The sequence below is a fragment of the Pinus tabuliformis genome, chromosome X (genome assembly GCF_031772625.1).
Source record: "Pinus tabuliformis cultivar Carrire ecotype Pingquan chromosome X, CPIR1, whole genome shotgun sequence".
NCBI lineage: Eukaryota > Viridiplantae > Streptophyta > Pinopsida > Pinales > Pinaceae > Pinus > Pinus tabuliformis.
In genome coordinates, this window is record NC_142308.1 from 632,417,894 (window position 1) to 632,437,451 (window position 19,558).

The following is a 19,558-nucleotide window of genomic DNA, read 5'->3' on the forward strand; positions in this document are numbered from 1 at the left end:
GTGGAGCAGATTATCTTGGAGGCCAACTTCTCATCTCAGTTATTTTGGTTGTATATGCATGTAACCCCAGTTTATCTATTATAATAAAAGCTGAGATCATTTTTTATTTGTCATGTTATTGTGTTGTTGAACTCTATTGGTTATATTTTACATGGCAATCTTCTGTTAATTGAATGAAATTTTGTCTGAAGCATTTGTGAGTTGAAATTCCAAAAATCTATCAAATTTTTCCGTTTGGGATATTACAATGGTATCAGAGTTGTGCAACCTGCCAGCCTGAGGGTTTATTGCAGAACAACCTCAGAGGAAAATCTAGTGTTTACTTTGGGGGTACCAAAAGAAGATTATTTTCTAGAGAAATTTGTCCGGGGACGTAAACATTATAGAGAGCGAAATTTTATATTGGCTGATTTTAGAAAGTCAAGGTCTAAAAGGGCCCATTATTAATTTTTAAGGAGCCAAAATTATTTTGAAAAAGCCACGTGCTAAATGGATTTTAGTTGGGAAATTATCGTTGAAGTCTGATTATTCACTAGCAAAGGTTGAATTACCCTGTCGCTTTATTCATTTTGGAGACGAATTGTAGCAAGATATTTTGCGTGGGGTCTGTTTTGAAAGGTGGTTTCATCGATTGCAATTGATTGCTGGGAAAATGAACACGTTGTTGATCAGAAGCTGAAAGAATGTGTTAGTGTGCTCTTGAGGAGATACATATATGCATTCACGAAATTCAAAAGCGGATGTGATGTGCATGTTAATCCTGTGCACTGACAAGTTAATTCTATGGGTGGTATCATTGGAGTTGCGATCGCAATCAATGAATTGAGAAAGGCTCAAACAGATGGACTGGACTGGGAGGGCCAGCCATGTGGTCCCTCGCCCATTTTCCATGATCGTATGTTTGAAGGTGGGCCTCTCGAACCTAAAGGTATGCCTTGTCATTTGGAAATTGAGTATTGTAGTTTGATTATCATGGACACTTTGGGCATGGATTAATGGGGGGATTCGGCTGATAGAATGGGCTAGGTCTATGCTGTTGTCCCCTAGATCCCTTTTAGGTATTAACCTTGGATTCTAGTCATGTGGGATCTCGTTTACTGACCATTGGCTCTAGGGATGGTATTTGAAATTTCATGGGGAAACCCCGATTTTGGTTGCATGGTCCGGCTCCCTTATCCACTTATGTTACCCTCTTTCCATTCATTATTACCCGATTCATCATTTCTCCCACTTGGGTCCACATTCCTCCACTGGGTCCACATAGGGCTAGTATGCCCCTTCCCCTTGCCCACAACTTGGGTCATGGCCTGGAATGAAGCCTGGAGGTTAATGCAGCTAAAAAGAAAAATAAAAGCATATATGGCCACATTCAATAGGAAAATGTACCACAAAATGCAAAAGATGGTCATGACAAACACATTTAGCATGTGGGAAAAAGCTAATTTATGAGCTCTACCCCATGATCATGGCCATCACCCTGGTTCCTACAGGTTCTATGAACCTCTTCATCATATAGTAACCCATGATTGTCCCAACCCCTGGGCGGAATGGACCACCACACCTTAAAAGGGGGTATTCATTGCTATATCTTATACATCATGCTCTTACCCCTTGAGGCCTGAGCAGTTAATCAAAGAAAATCATAAAAAAGCAGAAGGCATATAAAGATGGGTGGAGAAAGTCGGGGCACCTCATGTACCATCTTTGCAACCTCCTATACATTACAAACCCAAGTGTGGGCTTCCCTCTTATTAGCTTCCCTTGTACCCTAGCATGTGACCCAGGGCTACTCCTCCTCATTCCGTACTTCATTCACCTATCTTTCACATGCCACCACCCTTTGAAGGATGTACCTTGACTATATTATCCCTTTTAGAAGTAGAAACCACCTAATAGGATTATTGGTTAACCCCATTTAGAGTTTAGGGGACATTGGCACATCCCGAAGCCCATTATAGAAGGGCAAGACATTATGAAGTACCGACCTGTGGTCCATAATTTGGTAAGCTCATTTACTCGATTTCTCTAATAACTTGTTGCACTGGAAGGCTAGGGGACACATTGGATCTTATATAGGATTGCAGATGGTCTCCATTTTGGGTTTGGTCTCCCTATACAGGGTCCTAATCCTTCAGAGAGCTACATTAGCACTTGTAGGGTGTGCGTTGAGAGCCATGGGCCTACATAGTCGCAGACCGCACTCCATGGATCCCCACAGCCATTCAAAGATTGCTCGTGGTTCACTTATTGGACGAGGAAGATGCACCTGATCCATCATGCTTAGCTAGCCCCATATTTGCACCATACAATTGGCAGATGATCTAGGACTTGCACAATGATGTGGCATCACCTGCACCATCATCCTAGCCCTTGCAGGCGACCTATAGGCATCTTCGATTTGTTTGGAGACCCATGAGGACACTTATGTGCCCCCACATGTCATTTGGAGCACCACAGGTTATTACAAAGGGCAAACCCCTTGTCCACTGCTTTTGAGGGTCCTACTCTTCATTGTGGCACCCATGGACCTCATTAGGCCTCTTAGAAGGCCCTACGACATGCATAGATTATTATTAGACGTCTTTAGAGGCTTACTCTTTCATTTATGAGTTAGTTTGGTGGGTTTGTCACCAAAAGTTGAATTATTAGAACATTATTTTATTTTTGGGGTTTATGTAGGCCAAAGAGGCTAACTCTAATTCCTAATTTGTGTATAAATACAAGTGAGATGAGTTCATTTGCTCATCATCACTTTGGATTGGATCTCTTCTCTCTCTTGAGAATTTCGCACTTTTTCTAGAGGATGAATTAGAGCTTTATGGATAAATTTTGATGTGTGGATATTGGTCTATCTTCTCTTGGAGCTTCTCTCTTGTCAGTTGTGCATGGTCGGATATATTTTGTTACATGTAAGTACATGCTTTTAATGTTATTCTTGTTTTACTTTTTCATATACATTGGCCTGGGATTTTCGTTATTCTAGGGCTAATTGTTGCATGCATTTACTACTTAAAATTGTGGAATTTTCTCTCTATTATAGCATCTCTCAATGTATGGGCCATGTAATATGAACGAAATCTCCTAGGAGTAAGCCTATCAAAGAATTTGACCTTGATAAGCCATTTCCTTTGCACATCGAAATATAAAAGCTACAAGATTGTTTCTCCTTCACCTAGAAGACTAACAAAGTGATCTTGAGGCCTCCTTCACTGGGAATCAAGAAATCCTACTCATATTCATCATAGACTCCATTCTCCCAAAGATTAAAGCACCGATCTACCAAAGGTGGTCACCAAAAATCACATTCTTTCACCTCCTTCCAGGTCTAGCCAAGTTGGGGTACCTAGGGCATCAATGTCCCAACAAGCTAGCCCTCCAAAAAGTTTGATCTCCTAGGGTCTCCTGCGCTAGCCTTTCCTCAAGCTATCCTCCAATTTTGAAGCCATTCCGGTGGTGAAGTTGGGAGAAAATCCAAGACTTAGCTTTGGGATCAAACTTTGCTTTGGCATCCTCACAACTAGTAACTTAAAGGGTCAAATTAACACATTCAAGTGAAAATTCTTTCTTTGATCCTTTCCACACCTTGTCTACGGTAAGAACATCATTGGTTGCTATACTCATTCCCCTATCCTAGACTGGGCCCACATGGTCCCCTGTGGTCCCATTCCTCTAAAAAGAAGATGCTTTTGTAATATCCCTTATCAGGGGTATATCTCAAACACAAGCAAACTCCAACCAGAGATGGACTGGGAGGGCGTTTACCAGATATGTCGCCTCTGAAAAGAGGACGAGATCTGGAGGCTACCTGGCCCTTTCCAGACTCTATCTAAGAGTATAGGAGAAAAACACACAAGTGGTATAGTAGCCAGGGAGCTCAAATAGATTAAAAAAATAACAGTAGTGCAACATACAATAATATATACATGGAATATAAGCAGATACTTGAGAAATGCAGAGAGAAATGCTAAGCCATTTTATTATACTGAGTAATGGAAAGAGTACAAGAGGTGATCAGAAAGATAGCACCTCGACTTGCACAAGGCAAGTGAAGAAATACACTCAGAATGGTAAGGAAGTGGCCTCTCTTTGAACTGCGTCCAAGCTGCTAGAGAACTGTTGTGCTGCTGCTACTGCTGGAATCAAGTGAGGATTTGGGGCTGTTCCCCCCCCCCAGAAAATGCTGAAACTCTGGAATCAACCTCTGCTCAATAAACCCAGAAAAGCCCAGAAAGCTTTTCTAAAATAGCTGACCCCCGAAAATCACCCCCTTGAGGATCTACGCTATCCCTCAAGGCTCTGCGCTGCCCTTGGAAGAGAATCCTCCAAAACTCTACCCAAGACTCTGCCAAAATCCTCCAATATGCAAGGGCTGATCCCTTGCTCAATCTCCAAGCTCAAATCCTCTACACAAACCCAATCCGGAGCTCCTACCAAAAGAGATTGTGTCCTCCCCTCTCAAGATTGCGCAGTCATCAAAATGCTCAGTTCCTCCTCAACTCCAGAGATCGCTCCTCCTGCAAAATACTGATGGAACTACCTTGCCCGAGTAGGCACTCAAAGTCCCCTGGGGCTAAGGGCGAGATCTCCGAACGGAAACACTCGATGCACTAAACAGTGCTGCAAACAGGCTAAATAACCAGCGTGCTCTAAGTCGAAGTGACTAGCTCAAATGCAACATAATCCAAAGCCCAAATGAGGAGGCTCCTCTCTCCTTTATAGCGTTGGCCTCTCTCAAAACCCTAAGGCCCACCTCCTCCAACGTAGCCTCTCTCTTGCCACATGCTCCTTCTCCATCTGCACAGTCCCTCCAAGTGTCTACGTGGGCCCCCTTCTCTACGTGGTCCTTTGGCCCCCTTGGCTCCCCTTTTAAGTTACAACGTTGTGATACTAGGGAGTGACTTTATTCAAAAAGTGAGTTATGTCCCCCTTTCCTCACCTTTTTATTTATAAATAACTATATAAGGCAAAATTGAGCAAAATCGAATATTCCAATTAGCCATGGCTAATTAGGAATATTACAATCTCCCCCGGCAAAATGTTGCTTGTCCTCAAGCAACTGAAGTGATGGATGCTGCAAAATTTTCTCACTCTCCCAAGTGGCATCCTCATCCGGTAAATTCTTCCACCTCACCAAGAATTCCCGGACCGTCCTACTCTGCAGCTGCCTCTCCCTGGTATCAATAATAGCCTCTGGCTGCAACACCAAATGCCCCTCATCATCCATGGGTGGTAGCTCATCTGTCACTGTCACCTGCTGCCCCAATGCCTTCTTCAGGCATGATACATGAAAAACGTTATGAATCTTGCTGCCTTGGGGCAGCTCCAATTCATACGCAACCTGTCCAATCCTGCGTATCACCCTGTATGGCCCATAAAAGCGGGGCTTGAGCTTCTCAGCTCCCTTCTGCTTCAGTGACGACTGTCGGTATGGCTGTAATCGTAGGTAGACCAAGTCCCCTACCTCAAACTGTCTCTCCAACCAACCCCTGTCAGCATACAGCTTCTACTAGTTCTGCATTGTAGCCATATTATCCTTGCGAGCTAGGAGGATATCCTGACTCTCTTAGATCCAAATCTTGGCTCTCGGAGCCTTGCTAGCACCAAACATCACGTCAACAAAAGATAAAGGATGATATCCATACAAAGCATAGAATGGTGACATACCAATGGACATGTGATGTGTAGTGTTGTAGCAGTACTTCCACAGATGCAGCCACTTCAGCCATGCTCGTTACTGCCCACTGACATAGTTACGCAAGTAGCCCTCCAGCCACTTGTTAACTATCTCTATCTGCCCGTCCGTCTATGGGTGATAACTGGTACTCGGTGTCAACTCCGTCCCCACCAACCGGAAAAGCTCCTGCCAAGACCCGCCCATGAAACAGCTGTCCCTGACACTGATGATGGTCTTAGGAAGACCATGTAGCCTGAAGACCTCTCTGAAGAACAGCTCGGCCACTTGCACTGCTTTGTAGTGTGCGGATATGGCGAAAAAGTGTGCGTACTTTGTCAGTCGATCAACGACGAAAAAGATACAATCCTTGCCCTGCACCATGGGACCTTGTGATGAAGTCCATCGAAATACACTCCCATTTCCCCTCCGGAATGGGAAGAGGCTGCAATAATCCTGCGGGATGGCTCATCTCCCCCTTGTTCCTCTGGAAAATATCGCATTCCCGGATATGCTGGAGTACGCCCTCCTTGAGGCCCTTCCATGAGAACCTGTCTCTAATGGCCTTGTAGGTTTTGGTAAACCCCTGATGGCCAGCCAATGGTGAATCATGTGATGCCTGAAGTATCTTCTGCTTGAGCTAAGATCCCTTAGTCAAGAAGACCCATTCCCTATAGTAGATGATCTCATCGACTACCCTGTACCTGTCATCCGCCACCTTCCCATCTAGAACCTCACATGCAAATCTATCCTTGGAGTACTCTACTAAGAGTCAATCCCTCCAGTCTGTGTCCAAGCTCATAAGAGACAATGTCGCTGGTCTACGTGAAAGGGCATCTACTACCACATTGTTCTTACCCTTGACATACTCAATGTCAAAGTCATACACTTGGATCTTACTGATCCACTTCTGCTGCCTCTCCTGTAGTTGTTTCTGCTCCAAGAAGAACCTGAGGCTGTTGTGATCTGTCCTCACCCTGAACCTGTTACGCACTAAATACTGCCGGAATTTGGCTAATGCAGGCATAATGGCCAGCATCTCCTTGTCGTATATAGAATACAACCTCTCATGCGGAAGGAGCTTCCGACTCTCAAAGGCTTTAGGGTGACCTCCCTGCATCAACACTGCGTCGATCCCCTCTCCCGACGCATCACACTCCAAAAAAAATGGCTATGAAAAATCCGGCAATGCAAGCACTGGGCAGCTGCTCATAACCTCCTTGAGCCTGTCAAAGGCTCGCTGCACTATATCCGACCAACTGAATGCCCCCTTCCTCGTCAGATCTGTCAGGGGTGCAGCAAGCTGTGAGAAACTCTTGACGAACTTCCGGTAGTAAGTACAAATGCCAATGAATCCCCGAAGTTCTGTCACGTTCCTCGGCTTCGACCAATCTCTGATGGCCCTGATCTTCTCCTCGTGGACTCTCACTCCGTCCACCCCTATGATGTGTCCCAAGTACAACATCTCCGTCAACCCAAACTCACACTTGGAGAGCTTGGCATAGAACTGCTGCTCCTCCAAGATGCGCAACACTGTCTCAATGTGCTGGAGATGCTCCTCCCAAGTCCTACTGTAAATGAGAATATCATCAAAGAACACCAACACAAACTTCCTTAAGTGACTGCGGAAGATGTGATTCATGCAGGATTGGAATGTACCTGGGGCGTTGGTTAGCCCGAAGGGCATCACCAAAAACTCAAAGTGCCCATAGTGACACCTGAAGGCAGTCTTGGGAATGTCCTGCTCCCTCACACGAATCTGATGGTACCCAGATCTCAAATCAATCTTTGAGAAGAACCGTGCTCCTCTCAACTCATCCATCAACTCATCGATCCTGGGTATGGGGTACCTGTTCTTCAGGGTCTTCTTGTTCAGGGCCCTATAGTCAATGCACATCCTCAATGTGTTGTCCTTCTTCTTCACCAACACACCACGGAAGAAGCAAAAGGACTCGTGCTCGGCCGAATGTGCCCAAGAGCCAACTCCTGAATGGCCCGCTCAATCTCATCCCGATAGGCCTTGGGATGCCTATATGGGGTAGTAATCACTGCCTGTATGCCCTGCTCAAGCTCAATGGTGTGCACAAACCCCCGATCCAGTGGATGTCCCGACGGAATCTCCCCAAACACTGTGCCATACTGGTCAAGGATGGACTGTATCTCTGGGTGCACCGTCTGCCCTGTAGTCCCTGCCTCTGATGCACGCAGCTCCACTGCCCACTCTACGTCTCCCTTCCGGAAGACTGCCTCCATCCGATGAGCCGAAACAATCTGAGGTGAATATGTGTGTTGTCCCCATATCTTCTCATGCCTCCCTGTGTTATCATCTCACTCCATCTCTAGGGCCTTCCAATCTGTCATGACCTTCCCTAGAGTAATAAGCCACTGAACACCTAGTATCATGTTGGTGTTCGGAATATTGACCACGAAAAAGTGGTCAATCAGTGTGTAGGTGCCCATCGTCACTGATAACTCTGGGACATAACGAGCACACACCATGGTCTGATCTCCTAGGACCAAAACTGAAAAGCCATCGAAGCTCTCTGTCTGTATACCTCTCCGCTCAACCATCTGTGCATCGATGAAGTTGTGGGTTGCCCCACTATCAACCAAAACTGATACTCGCTAGCCATGTACTGTCCCCTGTACGCACAACGTCAAATACTTGGGAACTCCTCGCAATGCTACAAGGGCCCCTCCGGTAGGTGCAAAAGCTGCACCACTTGTTGTTGGTGCTGGAGGTGGCAAAGGATCCTGCACGGCATGACTATCTCCTGCCTCCACATCATCCTCCTCATCCTCTTCCCCGCTGCTCTCAGAGAAGACCTCAATAAAATGTGCTTTGCCAGCAGCACATCTATGTCCCGATGCCCACGGCTCTTGACAGGTAAAGCACAACTGCTTCTTCTTCAGCTCCCTCCTGGCACCATCATCAATCTGTGCTCGTTCTGGATTCCCCTTTGAAGGCAGAATCCTCACATCCTTCCCTTTAGGCTGGAAAGCCTATCTTTGGGGGTGAGATGCCCGGGTCCTGGGTAAGGCATCCTGTAAGTCCTAGGTCCTGCTAATAGCATCCTAGAGTGTGGCTGGTCTAGTGGATCTGACTAGACCCCGAAGTGACTCTGCTAACCCCTCAACAAACATGTAGATCCTCCGTGCCGTGGATAGATCTGGCACCATCATTGAAACCCTCAAGAAGTCTGCAATGTAGGTCTCTGGGTTCCCGGTCTGTTTGAGCCTCGTCAACTCAACAAAGTGTTGTTCTGGATCCCCCTAGTCAAACCACTCTATCAATCTCCTGGTGAACTTGGCATATGTCGTCATTGTGGAGTGTCCGAGTGTAACCATCCCATGGAACCACCAGTCCTGGGCCTCACCATCCAAATGTAATGTCGTCACCTTGATGGCCTCTGTCTCCGACATCTGGTTAAGCTGGAAATAGATGTCCAACTTCTCCACCCAAGACTTTGCCGAACTGTTTGATGAGCCATCAAACGTAGGCAAGTGGAATCTACTAGCTGTGCGGTGGGTGTCTCCATCATGATAATGCCGGTATCCTCTGTGATGGTCGTGGGATCTACTATCCCGCTGGAGCTGAACAAAGTCTCTGAATGAGAGAGCATCCCTGAACTCCTGCCCATAGGCCTGGTACTCTGCAAAATAATCGCCCATATGACCGGACTCTACCTCCTGTTGGGCTCCGGCCCATGTTTCTACTCCTAGGAAAGTGGGCATGGTAGAGCGTGTAGGGGCATGTGAGGCCATCTGCTGAGTAGTATCACGCTGAGTGGCACCCTGCTCTAGCAAATGGTGGGATGTACCCGATCCCTCACCAACCTGGAAAACCCGTGGGTTCTCACACTGTCTAGCCTCCACCGCCATGAATCTCTGCCCCATCACCTCGATCTACCTTGACAGATCCTGCATTGATTTGAGGAGCATGTCCGCAAAGCTCTTCCTGTCCTCATCTGCCATCGAATCTTCCTGCTCTGCGTCCACCACAGGCTCCTCCTGTTCTGTGTTCACCACAGGCTCCTCCTGTTACGTGTCCACCACCCGAACACAGTCTCCCTCTCCGTAGGTGTTCTCCAACCTACGCTCAATATCTCTGTATTTCCTACCTCTGTAACAGATGTAGGGCTTCTCCCTCGGTGTCATAGACTGCTAGCTCCACAGGCTGAGCCAGATCTATGCTCTGATACCACTGTAATATCCCTTATCAGGGGTATCCCTCAAACACAAGCAAACTCCAACCAGAGATGGACTAGTAGGGCGTTTACCAGATATGTCGCCTCTGAAAAGAGGACGAGATCTGGAGGTTACCTGGCCCTTTCCAGACTCTGTCTAAGAGTATAGGTGAAAAACACACAAGTGATATAGTAGCCAGGGAGCTCAAAGAGATAAAAAAAATAACAGTAGTGCAACATACAATAATGTATACATGGAATATAAGCAGATACTCGAGAAATGCAGAGAGAAATGCTAAGCCATTTTATTATACTGAGTAATGGAAAGAGTACAAGAGGTGATCAGAAAGATAGCACCTCGACTTCCACAAGGCAAGTGAAGAAATACACTCAGAATGGTAAGGAAGTGGCCTCTCTCTGAACTGCGTCCAAGCTGCCGGAGAATCGTTGTGCTACTATTATTGCTGGAATCAAGTGAGGATTGGAGCTGTTCCCACCCCCCCAGAAAATGTTGAAACTCTGGAATCAACCTCTGCTCAATAAACTCAAAAAAGCCCAGAAAGCTTTTCTAAAATAGCTAACCCCCGAAAATCACCCCCTTGAGGATCTACACTATCCCTCAAGGCTCTGCGCTGCCCCTTGAAGAGAATCCTCCAAAACTCTACCCAAGACTCTGCCAAAATCCTCCAATATGCAAGGGTTGATCCCTTGCTCAATCTCCAAGCTCAAATCCTCCACATAAACCCAATCCGGAGCTCCTACCAAAAGAGACTGCGTCCTCCCCTCTCAAGGCTGCGTAGTCATCAAAATGCTCAATTCCTCCTCAACTCCAGAGATCGCTCCTCCTGCAAAATACTGATGGAACTACCTTGCCCGAGTAGGCACTCGAAGTCCCCTAGGGCTAAGGGCGAGATCTCCGAACGGAGACACTCAATGCACTAAACAGTGTTGCAGACAGGCTAAACAGCCAGCATGCTCTAAGTCGAAGTGACTAGCTCAAATGCAACATAACCCAATGCCCAAATGAAGAGGCTCCTCTCTCCTTTATAGCGTTGGCCTCTCTCAAAACCCTAAGGCCCACCTCCTCCAACGTAGTCTCTCTCTTGCCACGTGCTCCTTCTCCATCTGCGCAGTCCCTCCAAGTGTCTACGTGGGCGCCCTTCTCTACGTGGTCCTTTGGCCCCCTTGGCTCCCCTTTTAAGTTACAACGTTGTGCTACTAGTGAGTGACTTTATTCAAAAAGTGAGTTATGTCCCCCTTTCCTCACCTTTTTATTTATAAATAACTATAGAAGGCAAAATTGAGCAAAATCGAATATTCCAATTAGCCATGGCTAATTAGGAATATTACAGCTTCAAGAACCATTTGGGATACCAATCACAGTAAGGATTTTAGGGATTGGGAAGTTCCTTCATAAGTCATATCCCATAAACCTAACCCTTGAATCCTCCTTTCCTTTCCCTAGAATACTTTGTACCTTGCTTAGGAAGCAAGCAAGCCTTATCCTTCTCACTCTTCTAGGAAAGGGATTATTTGGGTCATATTATTTCATTGACATATCCCTCATCAATGACTCCATAATATCCCAGGTCTCCTCCCATCGATGAAAGTCCGTAAATAGAAGTGAGCCTTAGCTGAGGTGACAGTGGGCTAAGTCTTAATTTATTGCCCTTGGCCTAGCATTTTCCCTTTAGGGATTTCCCCTTAGGTCCCCTGCTAGTATGAGCAGTAGCAGGCTTGTCACCAAGTAATGTTATTTTTGCACATTATTTTATTAGTTGGGTCATTATTAGGCCTAATTAGGCAAAGTGAACCCCTTAGAGGATAATATATATTGATGTGATGATCTTTTTACTTGATCATCACTTGGATTCAGATCATTGTTTCTTCTGGGATTTTCGCTATAGCTATTGGAGGATGAATTTGATATTTTGATGCATTTTGATGTTTGGAAATCTTGTCTTGGTCTTGGAGCTTTGATATTTTCTCACTCTTGATGATTGGATAATTTCGCTATACTTGTAACTGTCCTTTTTATGATCTTTCTCTTTATTTATGTCACACGTATAATGTATGAAATTTTCGCCCATGAAGCTGGAGTTGTTGCCCTAATGGGAATGCGAATTTATTGAATCTTGATTTTGTGAGGGTTTTTTTATATGTTTCATGTTTTCTATAGCGAATAAATGTGCCTAGGAGTATATGATTTTCATAATTACCTTGAAAATTCATCAATTGCAGCATCAAGGAGTGTAATTTCCTTGGTAACCTGGTTGTTGCCTTTAAGGCCATGTGTATTTGCTGGGGAACTCCTTGACTGGATAAAGAAAATCTAAACATTGAAATCTCATTGACTCCATTCTCCCAATAGGCTAGGCATTGATCTAGTCCTTGGTGATCACCAAAACGATAATCTTTTTCACCTCCCTTTCTCCTTTTCTAAGCCCTAACCCTAGTGTCTCCTAGGGCTTCACACGAAATCAAATGTAGCCATCCAAAATTGATGAAATTTGGTCTATAATAGCAGATTTGCTGAAGATAATAATAAAACCTCAAACTGAAGACTAGTTTTCCCCACATTGGGGTTTCTCCAGGGACATTTGTCCAAAAATCTGTATCATTAGTGTGATTGTTTTCTCGTGTATTCTGCTGCAATTTTATTTGGTGAATGGTACTATTTATGTTTTTATTCATTACTTTTAACTGATAAATTAATTTGTTCTGTATAAGTAATCGGAATAATTAACTGGGTTAATAGCACCTTCTAGGTATAGCAGAAATTTCACAACTTTGATCTCTCTCATGGGATCCTACAAGTTTGTGTCTTTTCTTTCCACAACAGACACAATGAAGATTAGATTCTCCCCATGGGATCCTACAGGCTTGTGTTCGTTCTTCCCACAACAGACATAATGAAGATCATATTTCCCATGGGGATTATGCCTACACCACTACCTTTGAAATTCTTCTTTCATTCAAGCTTCTCTATGGAACTGATTTTAGGAAAATATTTCTACAACTATGAAGCTTTTACAAGCAAATTAGGATTTAACTTAGCATCTTTGGCATGTTCTACATACTTTGAAGAACAGTTACCCCAGTAGCATAAGCCTTATCAAGTATGTATGGAAAATTATGCATTTGGACTTCATGATCAAATATTAGATGAGAAGAATCCCCATTCACTCTTTGCAAGAGCTCTGCTCTCTCTTTGGCTTCCACCTATTGCCTATGATGATGTGAATGGCATTTGTCCCAAGTACATTTGTCACCACTTCGAGCAATATTATAGAGGCCAGAAGCTGAAATGTACAAAATTGCTTACCACAATGTCCTCAGGCATCCAATCTGTGCGCCAAGGGCATTCTCGAATGTTTGATTTGCTTCAAGGGGTAATCCATTTTGACAATTCCTTATGGTGGAATGCACTTCAATACCAAAGGAATGTTGCACAAGTCACCTTCAATGTCAAGCATTGTGGGACATCATTGGCCATCAATACGAATGTACTTCAAAGTTAGATAGAAAAATTGATTGTTTGCACACAAAATTTCATGAGTGGGTTCAAGTTTTGGATGCAATATGAAGAAATCCGTGTTACATTTACATAAACTTCATTGGAAATTAAACCACTTTAACGTACATTGGAATTTCCTTTGATATTCTGAGTAGACAAATTTCGATTTTAATCTAATGTTAGAATTCTTCTAAAGCTAGCATCTGGCACTTAGTTCCTAGTAGATTAACGATCTACTAATCAAATGCATAGCTAGGTCCATTAACCCAAAAATTCAGCAGAAGCAAAATTTACCAATCTCAATCACGGAAAGAATGACACAGATTCTACCCAATCACAGTTCTTCATTAAAATTCTGAACTTACTTAGGCTCCTTTCCTATGAAAATGGCCCAACTGAGGAAATAGTTACATACAACACTGGATCTGATCTAGTTGATCAAGAACTCTTTGGCTGATCTGGATCTCCTTGTTGCCCCTTCCTCGGACCCAACACACTCAATGAGATGCCTCTCTCAATCTTGTGTTGTTGTTTGGTAAGTCTTCTCCTTCTCCCTACCCTTGCTTTTATAACATTACATTGAGATAAATCCCTAACCTTAATCTCCAAAGTGATTGATGGCAGCAATTAGATCTTGCTTCACTTGAGATCAAGGCATGAGATTAAATAATAATAACTAAAGTAATTTACTTTACTTTTCCTAAGTTTACTTTAATTCAATAACCCAACATAATAATTATGTGTTTTTCCTAAGTCTAACTTAGGCTAAGTAACAAAAACAACTTGCTCACACTAGAGCAAGTGTCTAAGGAGACTTTGGGTAACCTCTGCATGCCTAGACACTCAGGCCTGTGCAGAAGTACCTGCCAGAGTTACAATCATCAACATCTACAGGATTTATCTCCAAAAGATGAAGCTTCTCCTCATCTGAATGCTCAAGGTATTTTCCAAGTGACGGAAATCCCAAATTCAATGACATGTGAGAAAATTCAAATGCATCCTGATAAGGGTTTTAGCAGGTGTCATCAATTCCAGGACAATTGACAGTATTTGTACCAAAGATATATTCAGATCTCAAGGAAAATTGGGCGTGGGTCTTTAGTTAAAAATCGGACTGTGAATCATCCAAATCTTGTAGGAAACGTATATTGCAATCATCAAAGGTCAGGAATGTGCGGGAGCAGAAGCCTGTCACCCCTGACCTTCACTTCCACAAAACAAAAAACCAACAGGAGCTGCAACGCATGAGAGAGAAAAAATGCAACATGCTTGTACGGCCTGCATTGTGATTTCTGGATGTAGAGATGTGGAGGCATTAAATAGCAGAAATTCCTGGAAAAGGGTAGGATCATGGGAGTTCGAAAAATACCTCTGAGCTCTGATACCATTGTCAGGAAAATGAATCAGTAACTCCACGTATTCAAGAGATTTCATTAATGTAAGTCATAAATAAATACATTGAGCAGATGACATTTGGTTTCATCTTCCAAGAGTTCAAATGTCTCTTTGAGATTCGCCTATGACTCTTCATTTTCCTATATTAATTATTTACAAAAATATTTACAATATACTTCAATCCCTACAGATTGGGTATCTGACAACCAAAGTACCAACCTAAGTCTGAAAACTATAATCCGGCAACAGTAAACCTAAAGTCAAAATAATGCCAAAGGTTCCTAATAGATGAGCATTTTATACCGCTACAAAATGTTTTGGAAGTAGGTAGAATTTTTTAGACAGGTTCAAGAATAGAAATAGTTTCTATAATCATTTTCTAAGGCATATCAACTCACTCTTATATTTCTTTCGCACAAGCATTCTTTCGTTTCTGTATGTTTTACCTTTCAATTGAACGATGATTAATTTTTTGCTGAAATTATTGATTGAAGGCAAGGCAACTGTATGCTTCAATACAAATCTGAAGTTTTTCAAGATGTATATGAAATTTGAATCTAACAGAAGGCCATGTCAAATTGATAAAAATATATTTTCTGACTTTCAACAAGCTATACCGTGCCTAAAAATTGAGGTATCTTGTGTTAATTTTTTAAATATAACAAAGAAAGAAAAAAATTACACTCAGGAAGGTATCCACTAGATCAAAAAGGTAAAATCAGAAAAAGATGATGGAGAAGTTACCTAAGCAAATGTCGACCAAAGAATTTGACAGAGATCGTGAAAACTGGCCACGTTAAAATCAGGAATACTGCCCACCAAAATGTCAAAGAAATTATATCAAGTCCAGTATACAAGTAAACCTGTGCATCATACAGAAGCTGTAAGAAGATGTTTCTTGCTCAAATATAATCAAGAATGCGACTCAATAATTCAGTCTTTCTAATAACAAAAGTGTTAAGACCAGCTTTTGATGTTTTGCAACTATTCATAGTTATTAGATTTTGAGATGCACACAATAAACATTAAACACAGACATTTATCATCGATATTATCACAATAATAGAAAAGAATGACTGCTGCTACAATCTTGACAATTGCAGTGCCCGATACATTCCATGTCTGATATTACCATTAACCAAAATTGGAGCACTGATGGTTACATTATGCAAACATCCTTGGGCCTCTCTAAATGAGCATTTGTCTAGCTTTATTAAGACAGTGGAGGCTCCAAGACTAAGCACCTGCTAAACAAGACTCCAAACCTAAGCACTTGATAGCCCTTCTGGAAACAAACTAGCAGGCTAGTATTTGAGCAATACAGATACTGTAATGTGTGTATGTGTATGTACACACACTAATACATTACATAATAGTATCAACAATAATAATTAATTGGCCAAGTGTGGAAAATTTTATCTTGTAGCCCAACTCAGTTTCAATTTGTTTTTCTCATCAACTTTAATGCCCAAACCACATGTTCATTGATCTAACAAGGAAATCAAACATAAATCTAGGAAAAATCTGTTGGATCAGATCCAAGGCATTTGTATTTTCTTAGTTGGACCATTATCTCAGGATAGAAGCCCAAGTAAGTTTGGATTATTAATGAAAAACTGTGATTGGGTGGGATCTGTAGTGTCATTGTAATTGAGATTGGAATATTTTGCTTCTGCTGAATTTTATTGTGTTAACGAACCTAACTTTGTATTTAACCAGTAGATTTGTTAACTCTGCTAGGAATTAAGTGTCGGTCGCTATGTTTGCAGGATGTTAACATGGTATCAAAGTGAACTCTGAATAGATCTCAAAATCATAAGTGCCAAGTTCGTATTGGATTGCCGACGGCTAGGTCTGGCGACGATCATATGAAAGCAAGAAATTTCTTTTTTATCTTGGGGGGGGGGGGGGGGGCTAAGAAATCGACCACAACTGAGCTTGATAAAAAATAGCGATAGAACAAGCACAAAGTGGGATCGATTTTTTTTTTAGTAAGGAAAAGAAAAATGAAGAAGAAAGTGCACGTAGGCCATCTGGGTGGCCAACAGGTCTGACAACCCACCCAACCACCAGGAACTACAGCTGACAAGGATACAAGGCCAGAGACAACAAAATTGTGCAGGGATGCTAGTGAGAGCTAAGAAATCACGGGATTTGAGTTGCAATAGTTGTCAGGTTGGGAAGACAAGAGAGTAGCTTATACAATGGGGACACAAAATGGAGTCTGGACAAACAAGCTCGAACAAACATGCCACAGCTCGTCGAGAGGGGTCGTAGTTGATCGACACAGAGGAACTGAACAAGAGTCATTTGGAGCCGCAAAGGAACGTGCCATGGAGTCATGTCCCCAGGCTGCATTGTTAACGAAATCGAAGAATCGAGTTGCTCGTCGACCGCAAAGCATTACCACTCGAGTAGACAATGTTGAAAGAGGGCAGCGATAGGGAGAATCTTTCAACGACAGCTAGTGGGTGCACAATCACAAGACAACAATCTAAGCAGGCAAATGGCTGCCACGTCACAGTGTTGGGGCTGAGGAGAACAACAGAGAAGGCCCTACCGCGAATCTGAAAACGTAATCGCAAAGGGAGAAACAAGAAGCAAAGAATTTGGACTAACAAGGCAATCAGCGACAACAGCATCAGGCCATGAGCAATTGCATGAAGGGTTGTCAAGCTGAGTGTTGCAGTTGCCATCCCGCAATAGTCAAGCACGTAGTGGCCAAGAACACCCGTTGAGTCGTGAGTGCAGGCTAATCAGTGAGGATCTTATCGAGGAAGCAAGAGGAAGGATCGACCAGTGGACAAGTAGAGAACAGTGACACGCAAGACAATGGTAGAGGGGCGACACAAGCAAGCCAAGCGCGGTTGACAGTCGTTTGGCAACAATTGGGACCAAGTCGACAAGCAACAGGTGAAGTAATCAACACTGACAAGCTCAAGTGCCCGAGTGGAAAAAGGTTACAGGCCGCACAATGGCAGCCGAAATTCTGTGGGGGTTAAGCAACGACCATGAGTGGCTAAAGAGAAAAAGAAAAAAGGATGCATATCACAGAAGGCAAGGTAGGAGTGTGTGTGCAGAGGGCCATGAAAGAGAACACAACAAAGTAAATAGAAGTTGTTGTGTAGGGAATTGATAGCCAATAGGTAGTCAAAGGTTGATAGATCTAGCAGCAGCTGAGCCAATAGTGCAAATTGGCCCAAACGGGACACAACAAGGAACTAGGTAGGTCAGGTCGACATCCAAATAAGAATGTCGAGCCAGAGTCGTTGCACAAATCGCAAGGCTGCAATAGATGTTGACAATGTAAGTAGTGCAAGAAACATCGTGTGAGGGATATGCGAAGTGGATGTCAAGACCATGCATAAGGGTTGCATAGTGCAAAGTGTAGTTAGGGTACGGATGGGCAAGTCACATAGGAAGCGGGAAGGTACAATGTAGATGGTGCCACAAAGCCAAATAGAGGGTTGTCGAGCTCGCAGAGTGTCGCGTTGGGCATGATCGAGTAACTGCAAGATGTAGTGGCCAGCAAAAGTTGTTGGGAAAAGGATTTACCGCAACAAGCACGAGCTAGTAGTGGCAAACAGATCATGACATGAAGGACAATACCAAGCGTGCCAACAAGATTAGCAAAGATCAACCCTCAGAGGGAGAGAGGGAGACTGTACCAGTCAGGGGATGGGTAACAGGTCATTCCATGGGTGTCTCAAAGGACCGAGACAAAGCCACAAGAAAGATATTTACAAATCTGTAAACCAATGGCTTTCTTGTGGGTGTTAGGACTTAGTATAGGGGTCACAAGGAGAAGAAAGGCATCTGTGCTAGAAGGACTTAGCACAAGAGAAATAGCAAGAAGTAGAGTGGTCACAGAGAACAAGGAGCGGGATGCTCCGAAGGTTAAGCAACTTAAAGGGAGTCAACCTTCAGGTTCAAGAGGCGAGGAGCAATCGGCAACTTCCTCCAAGTATATCAAGAAGGTCTCTTGGTACAAGATGATCTTATAGGTTGTTCAAGAGTGGGAGGCTTCTAGGAACAATGCAAAGGGGAGTTCGACTTCGAGGATCTTTTCAGACCACGTGGCAGAGAAGGCTTTCAGTTCAAAGGGAGTAGCCAAGGTAGTGGATATAGTTCCAAGATCAAAAGTAGTCCCAAAGGAAAAACTACCTCCCTCGCTAAGAGGGAGTGTGGATGTTTGTAGCTCAGGTAGGTACTACATAGGCCTAAGTGTCTAGGCGTGCAAAAGTCACCCACAATATCTCCCTAGGATACTTGCTCTAGGTTGTGTGAGATGCTTTGTAATTTAGGAAAGGCACATAAGTACTATTATGGCTCATTAAGCTAAAGTAAACTTAGGAAAAGTCATGTAATTTACCGTTGATTTTCTTAGTGCAATTAGGATTAGCAAAATATTTTTGAAATTTTGATATTACTTTTGATGTAGATCTTCTTTTAGCTTATTCCAATATATCATTCAACAATTTTACTTCAAAACTTCAACCATAAAGAACAGTAGAATAATAGAGATCACTATTGCACACATTTTGTTAAAGTTCCAAGGAAGCAGAAGTACGAAATTTTTTCAAAAGGATCAAATCATCTACCAGCAATTCATATGTCATTGTAAACCCATTCTGTAAGTTTTGTAATGTAAATAATGCTAGTAGGACCGTGCATGTATGTAACAAACTAAGTAAGCCTATTATTTTGGCCCGAGATTCATCCTAGGAGGTTTTTCGTCTCACTAATTCATTTATGTTTCTAAACAAGGATAGTTGGCAGAGATTTTCC

General features: G+C 43.2%; 1 protein-coding gene across 3 annotated transcripts in view; it reads right to left on the reverse strand.

Moving 5' to 3' along the window:
* Nucleotides 1–19,558, reverse strand: part of LOC149141582 (uncharacterized) — a 498,683-nt gene that overhangs the window by 196,406 nt on the left and 282,719 nt on the right. For all 3 annotated transcript variants that reach the window (XR_016265175.1, XM_089452912.1, XM_089452913.1), the window contains one exon: nt 15,515–15,633. Coding sequence is in view for 2 of the 3 variants with exons in the window: in XM_089452912.1 (XP_089309038.1) it covers nt 15,515–15,633 (119 nt within the window). In the remaining variant the exon portion in view is untranslated. The remainder of the gene's footprint in view (nt 1–15,514; nt 15,634–19,558) is intronic.